Here is a 12,606-nt window from a genome sequence, read left to right on the forward strand (position 1 = left end):
GTGTTGGTCCCTTCCTCGAGTTCTTCTCGCTGCCCCCCCCCCCGCACGGAGCGCTCCTTCCGAGCAGCCTGCTCGGCCTAGTGTGCTGGCAGGGCGGCAGTCCCAGTCTGGGGCAGCGCGCCGGCCACCCTCGCCACGGGGCGAGCGGGAGCTGCGGAGCGGGCTGCCTGGGCGCTGCCGGGTCTCGGCGCGGTGGGGCTTTCGGGCGCAGATGACCGTGATCTAAAACTAGACTCCACTGTGGACCTCGCCGGGAGAGTCAGGGGTCCTGCCCAGGGATTCCGGCGGATCCCCAACAGCGACAGCCTAGGTGGGTTTTGTGGGCAGATCCTCTCTTGAGTGGTGGTGGGAGAAGTGATGAGCCGGCTGTGCGCTTCTGTGCGACCTGGGCCGTGGAACTTGTGCCCGCTGGAGCCCAGCCCCCGCGAACGGGTCCTCGCGGCACTTGGGGCCGCCCGAAGCCGCGAGCCCAGCTGCAGGTGGTCGGCGCCTTGGATCCCGCCCAGGGGCCTCGTCATCTCTTTGTAAGAAGAGCGGCCCTCCTGGCGGCGGCCTCATCCCTGCAGCTGCCTGCTGGACTGCCCTTCCCCTCCCTTCCCTGCCGGCTGGAGGAGCTTGGCGGACAGAATTGTATGTGAGCTTGGGACTGTGGGACCCTACTGTGCTCAGGATCGCCCAGATCCCAGGCTTCACAAGAACATGAGGAGCCTCCCTAGGTCCACGAAGCATTCTGGAGCCCGGTGACCAGGGTAGAGCAGGCCAGGGTCCTCTGGAGACCTTGGGGGTGAGGACGTGCCCTGGAGGGGCTGAACTCAAGTGGTGACCTGGGGAGTGTGGAACCACCACACTGTGGCATCCTGAATGAGAGATAAGAGCATCCTCCATGGCGCGGAGGCAGAGGAGGCGGCCAGGCTCTGGACCTCTGCCTCACAGGAGGGGCACAGCCCACAGCCCTCCCCTCAGCCTGACTCTGTTGACAGGGCCCCTCTCGGTCCCCAGGACAGGCCTCCTGTGCTCCTCCTGGAGACAGTGCCTGTCATCCTCAAAAATGCCTCCTGTACCTCTCTGGTTCTGTTTGTCTGAGAGGTGGCACACCTGGGTGCCTGGCAGCACAGGGGCCTGGCACAGGCTGGCTAGTGCTCTGCCCACACAGAAACTTGTTCCCATCCTGGCCTTTCTGTGGACCCCCCCCCCCACACACACACACACCCCAGTGGCTGAGCAGCAGCTCCCTGACGCCAGCCTGGGGGCTTGGAGGGTGTTCTCCTGAGAAGCCATCAAGCCACAGCCCTGGTGAACACATCCATGCCCCTCAGCTGGCACCTCCCCAGGGATCTCCTGAACTTGCTGCTGTTCAAAGTTAGACACAGAGTGGCAGAGTGGGCAGCTGCCAAGGGCAGAGAGGGCAGGCTGGAGAGGTGGGGTGGACTGACCTGGATGTTGCTGCCCAGGTATGGGGAGCACTGGGTTAGGGATGCAGAGCAATTGCCTGATGTCTGTGATGGGTGCTGTCCCTCAGCCTGGACATGTGGCTGCCTGCGCTGTCTCCAGGGTCACACTGGCCATGGGCTGGAACCTGCTCTGGGCTCAAGTGCATCCTCCTGTGGCATGTAAGATGGGGTGGGCTTTGGGCTTTTTGTCTCTGAGGGCCTGCCGCTCTCCCCAGAAGCTCCATGACTGTACCCTGCTACGGTCCCCAAAAGATGAGAGCACTCCGCGAGGCACAGGACCGTGGAGAGACTGTATGTGCCATGTGAGTCCAGGGGAACAGGGTGACCTCCCAGAGGAGTGGCAGTCCTAGGGACAGCCAAGCCCACATCCCCTCCTGCTCTGTGCCACCAGGCTCAGCCTCCTAGGACCGGGCGCCCTCTGGTGGCTCCTGGTGGCAGGGTCCTCCCGGGTGCCCTGGATCCTGGGGGCCAGCACCTTACTGGGGAAGAGGTCTCTCCTCAGAGGATGTGGGCCTGAAGCCGGAGGCCTGCTGGTGTTCCCACTGGGCTCAGGTGGCCCAGCCTTTGGAGGGGCACCCAACACCTCCCCAAGGTTAGGAGGAGGAGAGCAGCCCATGGCCATCAGTGGCCTCCCAGCTGAGAAGGGGACACTGTCTGAGGAACTGGGCTCTGTGGGAGGTATGGTGTACTTTGCTGGACAGCCTGGCCAGGCAGTGATGACCACAGCTGCCTCTGAGGAAGCAGGCTTGGGGTGGCAGCCGAGCCAAGGCCACTGCAGCAGGCAGCCCTCTGGGCCCGGGTGCTGCACAGAGGGTGGAGCTGGCAAGCCCTGCTGAATCACGGCCGCGGCCAGCAGGGTCTCTACCTGTGCTGGCAGGTTGTCTCGGGCCACAGGTGTTCCCTGAGCACCTGCCCAGCCTCCCGTCTCTGTGGCTTGTCCTGTATCTGCTCATTCACTGGGGTCCCTGGGGGCAGGGACTGCCACTGTCTGGTTCTCTGTTGTCACCACTGAGCGGTACCTGGCTGCTGGCCCTAATTGGGTTCTCAGAAGACCCCTGTGGGCGCGCTTCTTGCCCACCATGCTGGGGTGGGTAGGGTGGGTGGAGGGTGACTTGGAGTGCATGCAGCCTTGTTGGCAGAGGAGGGTGGGCCCAGAGGTCCAGTATTGGGATTGGAGGTCAGAGGGGGCTTGCAGCTGTCCTGTGACTCCCCTGCTCTGGGATGGCAGCCTGCCTGCCAGCCTGAGGGGCTCCCACAGCCCTGGGCCTGCACAGGAACCTCACCCCACCCTGGCCCTCAGCAGGAACGGACTGTGCAGCCAGAGCCAGGATGGCGAGCACAGATTTTTGAGGGGAGGATCCCACGTTCCAGAAGAGGTGGTTCTGGCTAGTCCCAGAAGCCACCCACATCTGCTCCTTAGTTGAGCTTAGGGTGCCACTCAGAAGCTACCTGGCCCATTGCCCCTCCCCAGATTAGAAGGTTCTCTGTGCCCTGTCCTTTCCAGGCACAGAAGCCACCATGTGGCTCAGCAGGGGTCTCCAAGGTAGTCCTCAGTTTCCGCTCTGCAACAAGAAGCTGTTCATCAGGCCCAGCATGAGGACCAGGCTTTGGGGCACCAGGGAACTGCCATTCCATAGGGCCATCTGCACAGCACAGGCTGCCTGTCCCTCCAAGTGGGGCCCTCTGCTCAGCCTCCCGGGTCTCTTCTCATCACTCACGAGAATGTGAACAGCCACAATTGTCCCAAGGTTGCCAGGAGAGGAGCAGGCAGCCTCAGGCCCTGTCCCCACTCACCCCAGAGGCCTGAGGAGGCCGGTGCAAGCCCTCTCGGGTAGCAGTGTCCGGAAGCTGACAGCACTCACCATGCCTGTCTTCCAGTCACTGTCTGGTCAGCATGTTGTAGAGAGGGCCTGTACAGACCCATTTCACACATGAGGGAATCAAGGCCCCGAGAAGCCACGTAACTTTCTTGGGGCTCAGGCTGATTGACCCCAAGGCCTTTGGCACTAACCGCTGCCCAGTAAAGCAGCTCGGCCTGCCCTGTCCCTGGCTCCGTGTTTTCTAGAAGCCGTTGAGCCTGGAGGCCTGAAGTGGGCTTTGGCAGCCTGGGCCCTGGAGACACCTGGCTGCCTCCCCACTCAGCCCGCCTTGGGTGCCACCACTTGGGATTTGGAACTTGTTTTGACAGACACCCGCCATCCTGCCTGGCTCCTGCCAGCCCTCAGGTAGAGGCCAGCTCTTCAGCTGTTTTGGACCAGCCGCTCCAGCCCCAGCCAGGAGGGCCACTTCTGAGCACCAGGGTGTGCCCAGAGGATGACCCAGCTGTACTGCTGGCCAGCCCAAGGAGACTCCCCCAACAGGTCCCAATCAGGGAGATACCAGCTGCCCCAAATAGGCAAGGTCCCCAGGAAGGGTGGACAGACGTCCTGTTCATAAGCGGCAAAGCCAGGGAAACTAGATGGGTTGGTCTGTTGGTGGACTGTGGCCCCACAGTGGCTCTAATGCTGGTGCTAACTAGGGACAGTGCAGGTCTGTGGTCACAGGCCTGCCTGGAGGGACCCAGGGCACAGAGCCAGGAGGAGGGGTCAGTGAGTGTGTGAACACACCTGTTGGGACCATGGTGCCCACAGCTGCGGCAGGCACTGGTGAGGACACTGCAGAAGACAGGCTGGCTCAGGGCCCCAGGGCGTCAGGTCTGCCGTGCCCTGGGCTGTGTGTGCTAGGCAACGAGAGGCTGCCACTGTTCCCCCCAAAGCCTGGCTCCGAGTGACTTCAGGTCAGGACTCAGGACCCTTTCAGGCCCAGGGAGGGGGCCAGAGGGATTCCTGTACCCAGTCCTAGCCTGGCCCAGTGTCTCCTGGTACGGACCCCAAGCCGCCCGTCCTGGGCACAGCCCTGTTCCATGAGGGGCCCGGGCAGGTGCCGGAGCTGCTTGCAGTCTGGGTGGGGTGCTGAGGCATGGTGCATGGGGATGCCCCGTCCTGAGTGCAGCACGGGGCAGCCGGGCTGAGGGGAGGGCTGCCCTGATCCCCAGAGAGCAGTCCCGGGCCTCCCACCTGCTGGCCGTCCTCGGCGCCCGTGCTGGAGAGCCTCGGCCGAGGGCACGGCGACGGCAGGGCTTCCTGGGTGGGCTTAGGGGCCCTGGGGCCAGGCCAGCCTCAGTGTCTGCTGTGGGTCAGTGTCCCTCCCAGTGGCTCCTGGCTGCTCACCATCCGGGTACACATACCGTCCCTCTAAGTAGTCCTCTGGTGCCCTCTGAGGGCCCACGCCCAGCTCCTCGTCCCTCGGGACCTCATCCTCAGCAGTGTCCCTGGCCAGACACACTTGGGCTCTTGTTGACACTCCCCACTCTGGGCAGGCCTCAGTGCCCTTCAGGGTGGGGATGTTCTGAGCGCCCCTGGTGTGCCAGGCAGGGGCTGCCATAACCGAGCTGGCACAGCCAGGAAACTGCAGCCTCATGGTCTCCCAGCTTTGCAGGCTGGAGGTCTGAGACCCCGGGGTCGGTGGGTGGTTCCCCTCTGCCCAGCTCCTGGTTGGCTGGCACCTTGGCTTGTCAACCTACCTTCCTCCTCACAGGCTCCTCCCCACATGCATCTGTCTCCAGGTGTCCCCTCCTATGCGGCCATCAGTCCCCTTGGGTCAGGGTCCAGGATGATCTCATCCTAACCAGTTACATCTACAAGGACCCCGTCCCTAACATGGGCCTATTCTGGGTCCTGAGGTGCCATTCAGCTCCCCGTGAGGAGGGTGCTGAGCCCGCCTCCATCTCGCTAGAGACTCTGGACTCTGGGTGTTCATGACTGAGGACAGGGCCCGGCCTCTGCTGGTCTCTGGCACCCAGGCCCTGGTGACAGTGTGGGGAGGTGGCCCCTCCCTACCTGCTCCTTGTCCCGCACACCCACAGCAGTCTGGGGCACAGCCTGGTCCCTGCCGACCGGGAGGCCTAACCCCAGCCCCCTTCCTCGGTGGGCCTGGGCTTCCCCCTGTCAGGGTCAGGTTGCTCTCTTTCTCAAGTCCTGGCCTGGTGGTGCTCCCCCAGTGACCCGAGCTGGGCCTGCTGACCGGCATGGCCCAGAGCCAGCAGGGGCGGGCAGTGAGGAGCGGTCTGAAAACCCGTGGCGTGAGCCCTGGGACGCAGTGGTGTCAGCCTCGCACAGGCCCCGGGGTCCCCACCCGGGAGTGGGAGAGCCTTCAAGCCAGTCCCCTGCTCAGCCCTCAGCTGGACTTTCCGGGGAGTCTCTGTGGTGCGCAGCAGAAAGAAGCCCAGGGCGTGTGGGTGGCGTCCTCTCCTGAGGTGGACTGGCCAGGAGGCCTGCTGCTCACTCGGGGGAATGCTCCCTGGGTTCTGAAGGCTTGGAGGGGTGACAGGGCACTCCCCAGGGCCTCCATATTCCTGCTCCTTGGCCGCCTGGCCTGCCCTCAGCCCCCATAGGCTCCCAGAGGAGCAGTGGCTCTGGGTTCATGGGGGAAGGAGAGCCAGCACGGAGAGGCCACCCGCTGCGAGCTGCCCACAGACCAGGCCTGGGTAGAAGCAGACAGAAAGCCAGGCCCCTGCAGGAGGCCGGTGCAGGGTGGGGAAGGCCAAAGCAGAGAGCGGCGGCCCCCAGGGTCAGCCCATGGGCTCTGTCTTGCCAGCCCTGCAGCTGGGCAGAGAGCCCAGCCAGCCAGGGAGGTCATGGGCGACACACGGGCAGGATGGCCGGCCAGTGGGTCAGAACACAGAAGGCCAGGCTAGCCGACCCCCAGCCAGCCACACCTAGGTGGACCTCCTGAGGTCTGAGCTGGCCCTTCCAGTGGTTACCAGATAGCTGAGCCCTGCTGTCCTGCCTCATCATGGGGGACATGGGCGAGCTGGACATACTGGGAGGCACGGGCCTCCAGCCTTGTGCCCCTGCAGCCCCGAACATCTAGCTAGAGATGTGGTAGGGTGGCCTGGGCACCTTCTGTACCCCCAGTCTTGCCCACAGCCCTGGGGACTGCCCTGGGACACAGGGTGTGGGCACAGGTCTCCCTCCTGGGGACACCAAGGCCTTGGGCTTGGCTCCACCCTCCTGGTGGACAATATTGGACCATGTCCCCGAGACACAGGGACAGCTGTCTGTGGTTGCCCGTCTGCCCGTCCTGTGTCTGGTGCATCCTGGGTGTCTGAACTGTCCCTGCGGTGAGCCATGTGTGACGTGCCAGTTTGTCCTCAGGTGTCTGGGCCATGAGTGCCCCTGACGCTGTTGGGCCCCCAGGATACCTGTGGCTGTCCGCCAAGCCCTGGGGAGCAGATGATGCCACTTGCTGCCAGGGTTGGCTCAGGTGCTCACACATCTGTGCTGGACCAGGGCTTTATAGGGCAGAGGAGCCCAGCACCACTCAGCTGGCAGAGCTGGGCGCAGCGAGCCCTTGGCCTACGTCAGGCACCCTCCCTTGCAGAGAGGCACCCCCAGTTGGTGCTGACCGCTCTAGTGGTGGGGGCTCTGGGCGTAGGGCACCTGGTCAGGCACCCTGCACAGGTCCCCCTGGGGCCACTCCCCACCAGGAAGTGCTGCCCAAGGGCCTCAGGCATCTCGGTGGTAGGCACAGCCTGCTCTAGGCCTCTGTCGCATGGTGGGCTCAGGAGAGGGACTCAGGGAGGCTGGATGAGGGTCAGGTGGATAAGCAGGTGGTCACTCACCTGGGCACAGCTCAGGGTCAGGGACAGAATTCAGAGATGACACAGGTGGCTGAGAAGGACTGACCCCTAACTGAGGGGCACCTTGGTGTTCCTGGGCCTGGGACTCAACCAACAGTACGAAAGGCAATGTCACTGTGGCCGACCACCACAGCATTGAAACTAGTTCCCCTGCAGCCCTCACCAGAGGGCACGGGCCCAAGGTACAGAGGTCAAGCCGTGCTGGGCCGCGAGCGGGGCGGCCAGCCTGCGTGGCCCAGTGTGGGGCTGAGCAAGGGGTGTGCTCCCCTTGTGGAGGGGCACAGGCCTCGGAAGCACCCAAGGTTCCCTCCTGAGCACCTGCTGTATGCAGATGCCCCAAGGGTGTCTAATGCCTCAAGGGTACCTGAGCGCCCACTGTGTGCCGAGCGCTGTTCTTGGTGCTGAGGTGAAGCCACCGAGAAGGCGCTCCCTGGCGCCCTGCAGTCAGCACCAGGACCGCGGAGCAGCGGAGGGTTTTGTGAGTGTCCTTGCTTAGACAGTGACCAGTGTTGCAAAAGGAAGGGAGTGAACCTCAGTGTCTGTGCTAGGCTCACAGTCACACACCCACCTCGTGACACAAACCCTCCAGCTGGGCAGGAAGGAGCCTGCCTGAGGACAGGCCGGACCCCAGACGCAGCCCAGCCACTGTCCTGCCCGGCCACCTCTCCAGTACAGAGGAAGGGCCCAGCCCCAGGGCTGCCTGTGTGGGTCTCTGCCCGCGGGCTGCTCGTGCACCTGCCTCCCCGGGAGCCTGGCGCACATGCTCTCAGAGTGGTGGGCCGCAGGGTGTACTTGGCACGTTCTGGGAGAACACAAGAGGAGCCGTGGGGAAGGGACGAGGAGGACGGGACTCTCCTGGGCTGAGGAGCAGGAGAGGCTGGGGCGGGCCGGTGGGAGGCTGGAGCAGGAGGCTGTGCAGCCCCCTGTGGCCTGCTCCAAGGCCACACTGCAGAGAGGAGGAAGGAGGTCCACCCTCAGAGGGGGCCTGAAGCCCTCAGCACGCGTCCACCCCTGGGGCTGTCCTGGAAGGGGTGGGCTTCGCTGGACACAGAGCAACAGACGTGGGGCCAGTGAGAGGGCCAGACTTGGTCCTGGGCAGGCAGGGGCTGAGGGCGTGGTGGCCAGAAGCAGGGAAGGACAACTGTGACCAGAAGTGCACTCTGTGTCAGTGTGGGTGCCGGGGGGATCCCCACATCTGTTCCTGCTCTGAGCAGCCATGAGTCCAGTGGGAGCTGCTCCTCCCCCAGAGCCTCTGTCTGGCGAGGCAGGATGGACAGTGAGTGTGCTGTCAGGAAGGAGGACCTGGTGGCTGCCCAGAGGAGGTGGCCAGGCTGGAGAAGGCCAGGCTTGTGGCTGTGGGCCAGTGGTTTGTGCTTGTCCATGTCAGCACACTGACTCTGGGATCCGAGGATAAAGGCCTACCAGGATAAAGCCATATCCTTGGCTAAGGGCTTCTCTCTTAAGGATAGTGGCTGTTCTTGGTGGCCATCATCCTGGCAAGGAGAGGATCCTCAAAGGAATCCAAAGCCCAATCTCCTGGTCCAGCTTGCCTGCCTGGACTCCAGTGCCAGCTCTGAACTCATTTGCTGAGTGACCTTGGGCAGATTACTGAACCTCTCTGCGCCTGTTGTGTGTCATATGGGTGGCACGTTGCTGAGAAAACACAAGAGGAGCCGTGGGGAGGGGGGGGGCGGTAGGAGGAGGCCTGTTCTTTTTCCAAGTCCTGTCTCGTCCGTGTAGGGCAGTGGGGCCAGTGTGCATCTGTCCAGGCTGAGGAGCTAGGAGTCTGGGAGATCCTGGCCACTGTCACCACACTGCTGACTCCTGGAAGTCACCTGGGTCACCCTAACACGCATTGTCGACGCTGCTGTTTGTTTCGCCGGGGGACTGACTGCCAGGGCCCTTCGGAGTGGTACTCACACATGTCCCTGGGCACAGTGGATTGGGGACATGTGTAGCAGACCCTCTGGGGCCAGCATGGAGGGTGGGGCTGGTCAGGAAGGGAGCGCAGGGCAGGAAGGGACAGGAGACAGTGCCGTGCGGCCTGGCCTGGGTGGCATGGCCCGGCCACCTCTGTGTGCTGCCTCTGACCCCATGTGGGGACGGGCTGTTCCCTCCTCTCAGCTGTCCTCTGGGGCTGGATGGGCCTCCCTGAGCCATAGGCCCCCCTGCCCAGCTGCACCACAGATCCCATGTCCGGGTGCTGGCGCGCCTCCGGCCTCCGTGGGGACATCCAGGTGCAAGCCCTGAGCCGAGGCGTGGGGAGGGAGCAGCCCCACGCTCCCACCTGCTCCCAGGACCCCCAGAGGCCAGGTCCCACCCCTGAGGGAGTGGGACAGGCCGCCCTTGTGCTCCTGGGGAGGGCCCTTCCTGGTGGGGGCTCCTGCCACCTTGAGGAGCCACTGGTGGGCACCCCATATGTCCTGGAGGTCCCACCTGAGGGTGCTTCAGGGGAGCTGTTCTGGCCAGCAGTGACAGTGTGGGCCCTTGAGGGCAGCTACCTGGCCCCCAGTGAGGTCCACTGGACCCTGGTTTTACAAGGCAGGCCTCATCTCCACACGGCAGTGCTGGGCCCCAGCCCTGGCCAAGCCTGGCACTCACTCCTGGGGATCAGCATCAGCCCAGAGACGGCGACCACGCAGCCGCCACGGGACACTGCGCCTGGGCCTGTCTGTGCCTGGGTCCTACCTGCCTGTGGGCAGGCTGAGGTGACGGAGCCAGGGCTCCCTGGTCCACACCACCTCCAGCAGCCTCCGCAGGGTGTGAGGACCAGGCCGGGAGCCACAGAGGTGTGTCTGCACAGCGTGGGGCTCGTGACTCCAGGAAGGGCCTGCCCGCACCCCATAAGGACAGGTAGACACAGGACAGTCCATTAAGTGGACATGGGTGTGACTCATTCTGCAGCATGACACGTCCCAGACATTTTAATTCCAAATCAGGGACAGTTTTCAGTGTGAGCATGCCCACGAATGTAACTCAGTGGGTCCCAAGTGTTTTGAGGTGACTGAGGATTGTCTGCTTCCCCCGAGGTAAGCTGTCCACCCCGGGAGGCTGGCCACCTGGCCTGTTTTTTTAGCGCAGTGCAATGGCATGAAGCACATTCACGAGCTGTGCGGTGTCACCACCATCCAGATGACTCGTAAAACTGATGCTGCCCCTGTTAAACACAGGTGCTTGTTCCCCTGGCCAGGTCCTTACAGCCACCATCGGCCTTGCGCTCTGGGGGCCTTGTGTGAGTGGAGACATCCAGTGCTTGTCCACCATCATACTGTCCTTGAGGTCCATCCATGATACAGCGAGCGTCGGGATTCCCTCCTTTCAGGGCTGAATAGTATTCCATTCTGTGGATCTACAGTTTGTTCATCCATTCAAGGGCTGAGTGACGGCTTTTTCCACCTCTTGGCCCTTCCTTTCCAGTGCTGTACCCTGGTGTTCAGGTGTCTGTTCAGGTCCCTGCTATCAATTTTGACACTAAAACTTTATTCATTGTTCATCTCAAATTCAGAGGTCTCACTGGTGCCAGTGCTGTTATCAGCCACCCTTCCCTTGTTGTGCCTGCAGGGTGGGGCCGGGCTGCGCTCAGGAGCCCACACACCTGCCTGCCTGGGCGGCCACCGCCCCGGGCCCGGAGACCGCCCAGGCCTCTGCAGCCCAGGCATGTCTGCTCCTGCTTCCCCTCGCCTGCCTGCTGAGGAATTCCCCGGGATGGAACCCCGGGAGGGAGAGGGGCTGTGTGTCTGGGCCACTCCTACAGTGGCCTTGGGCACACCTTGACACACACCTCATGGTTGAAGAGGATGTACAGAGTGCCTCTTGGTGGGGCCCTGGGGACCTCCCCTCGCAGTTCCCAGCTCCCCACACCACAGGCTGCGAGGGACCTTCGAGGGGGCACCTGCTTGAGGGGAAGAGGGGTCTGAGTGTGTGGAGGGGCCTGGTCCCCCAGTGCCCACACGGGGTGTACACAAGTGCTCAGCACCAGGTCCCGCCAGGGCTGGACAGAAGCCAGAGGAAGGAAGTGAGCTTCCCCTGGCAGAAGGAGGGACCCAGGAAGGACTGGTGAGCCAGCCCAGGGGGAAGGAAGGGGAGGGGGGAACAGCTCAAGACTGTGGGGGAGGGGTGGCTGGACAGCCGGGGAGTGGCCCAGCCCCTGCCCCAGGCTTTCACCTGCACCTGCTCTGGGCTCTGACGCAGCCCCGTCTGTGCACATGGCTGTGGCCTTTCAGCACCCACAAGGCAGACGTCAGGCCCACACTGTGTCCCCTAATGCAGCTCCAGAGTGTCCATTGTGGACACAGCAGAGGGCAGGATCCGTCCATGTGTGGGCCTCCTCAGCTGCCCTGTGTCCCAGCAGGGGTGGGGGAGGCAAGCTATACCCCGAGAGCTCTGCAGTGTGGCCACTCTTGCTCCCCTACACCTGAACCCCTACCCTGCCCCTGCTTGGCTACTGGGACAGGCCCCAAGGGAGCGCCCCCAGGCTGCTTGGCCGGGGAGGAGAGACCAGGGCTGAACTTGGCCTGTGAGTGGGCTGCCCAGGACACTTGGGGCTTGCCTCATCCCCAATGTGTTCTGAGGCCAAAGCATGAGCCATGGACACTGAGACAACTGGCAGCTGAGGTGGCCTGCTGGGGGGACCTGGTGCTTCCGGGCAGGGTGGCCTGACCAGGGGTATCCTGTGCAGGTAGCAGGAGCTAAGAGGACAGCCTTTCATGTTGATCTTAGAGGGTCTTAGGTGTGTGTCCAGCCTTGGCAGGGGACCTGTGTCTCCAGGTCAGACTGCCAGTAGGCTGAGAAGGCACCGGGACGGTAGAGGTGTGTGAAGGGGTGTTCTCCCCAGCCGGTGGAGACAGGGAGCAGCTGCCGGGATGGTGTCCCGCAGCCGCGTGGGGAGAGGACAGCTACAGCATAAACCTCACAGGTGGCAGGGTCACCTGGCGGATGTGGGGTCTGGTATTTTTGAGGAAAAGCAGATGCGGATATTGGGAGCAGGTGATTATGGAGGGAGGTCCAGGTGTCCTGGGACTGGGGCCGGTGGAGGCTGTAGGGTACCTAGGTGGCTTTCTGAGTGCCCAGACAGCACTAGGGATCTGCTTGAACAGCAGAAGAACTCTCTCATGTGGTCAGCTGCCACTCACCATCCAGCATAGATACCTGATCCCACCCCTCCCCTCCCTGGAGGCGCCTGGCTCCAGGGAGCACCTGGCGGGGGCGGGGCAGCGCCTCGGAGCTGGGCGGGAGGCTCGGAGCTGGGCGGGAGGACTCGGGGCGGCCAGGCGCGGCCCGCGGTTTCCAGGGAGACGGGCGGCGCCGACGCAGCGGGCGGGCTGCGGGATGAGGCGCGTCCCCGCGCCAGGAGCCGCCCTCCGCCGTGCGCGCCAGTGCTGCTGCGGTGGCCACCGAGTCTCCAGTGTCCGCGCCCGCCGGCCCGTGTCCCCCAGGTCCTTCCAGCGAGTCCGTCCGGCTGCTCCGCGTTTCCCC

At 63.7% G+C, this 12,606-nt stretch overlaps 1 protein-coding gene across 1 annotated transcript in view; it reads left to right on the forward strand.

Annotated features, from left to right (window-relative positions):
• The window catches only part of Gpc1 (glypican 1), a 37,297-nt gene that overhangs the window by 13,061 nt on the left and 11,630 nt on the right, over window positions 1-12,606 (forward strand). The window contains exon 7 of the mRNA XM_048807999.1: window positions 93-310. Coding sequence (XP_048663956.1) covers window positions 93-310 — 218 coding nt within the window. The remainder of the gene's footprint in view (window positions 1-92; window positions 311-12,606) is intronic.

Source organism: Marmota marmota, unplaced genomic scaffold (assembly GCF_001458135.2).
Source record: "Marmota marmota marmota unplaced genomic scaffold, marMar, whole genome shotgun sequence".
Classification (NCBI taxonomy): Eukaryota; Metazoa; Chordata; class Mammalia; order Rodentia; family Sciuridae; genus Marmota; species Marmota marmota.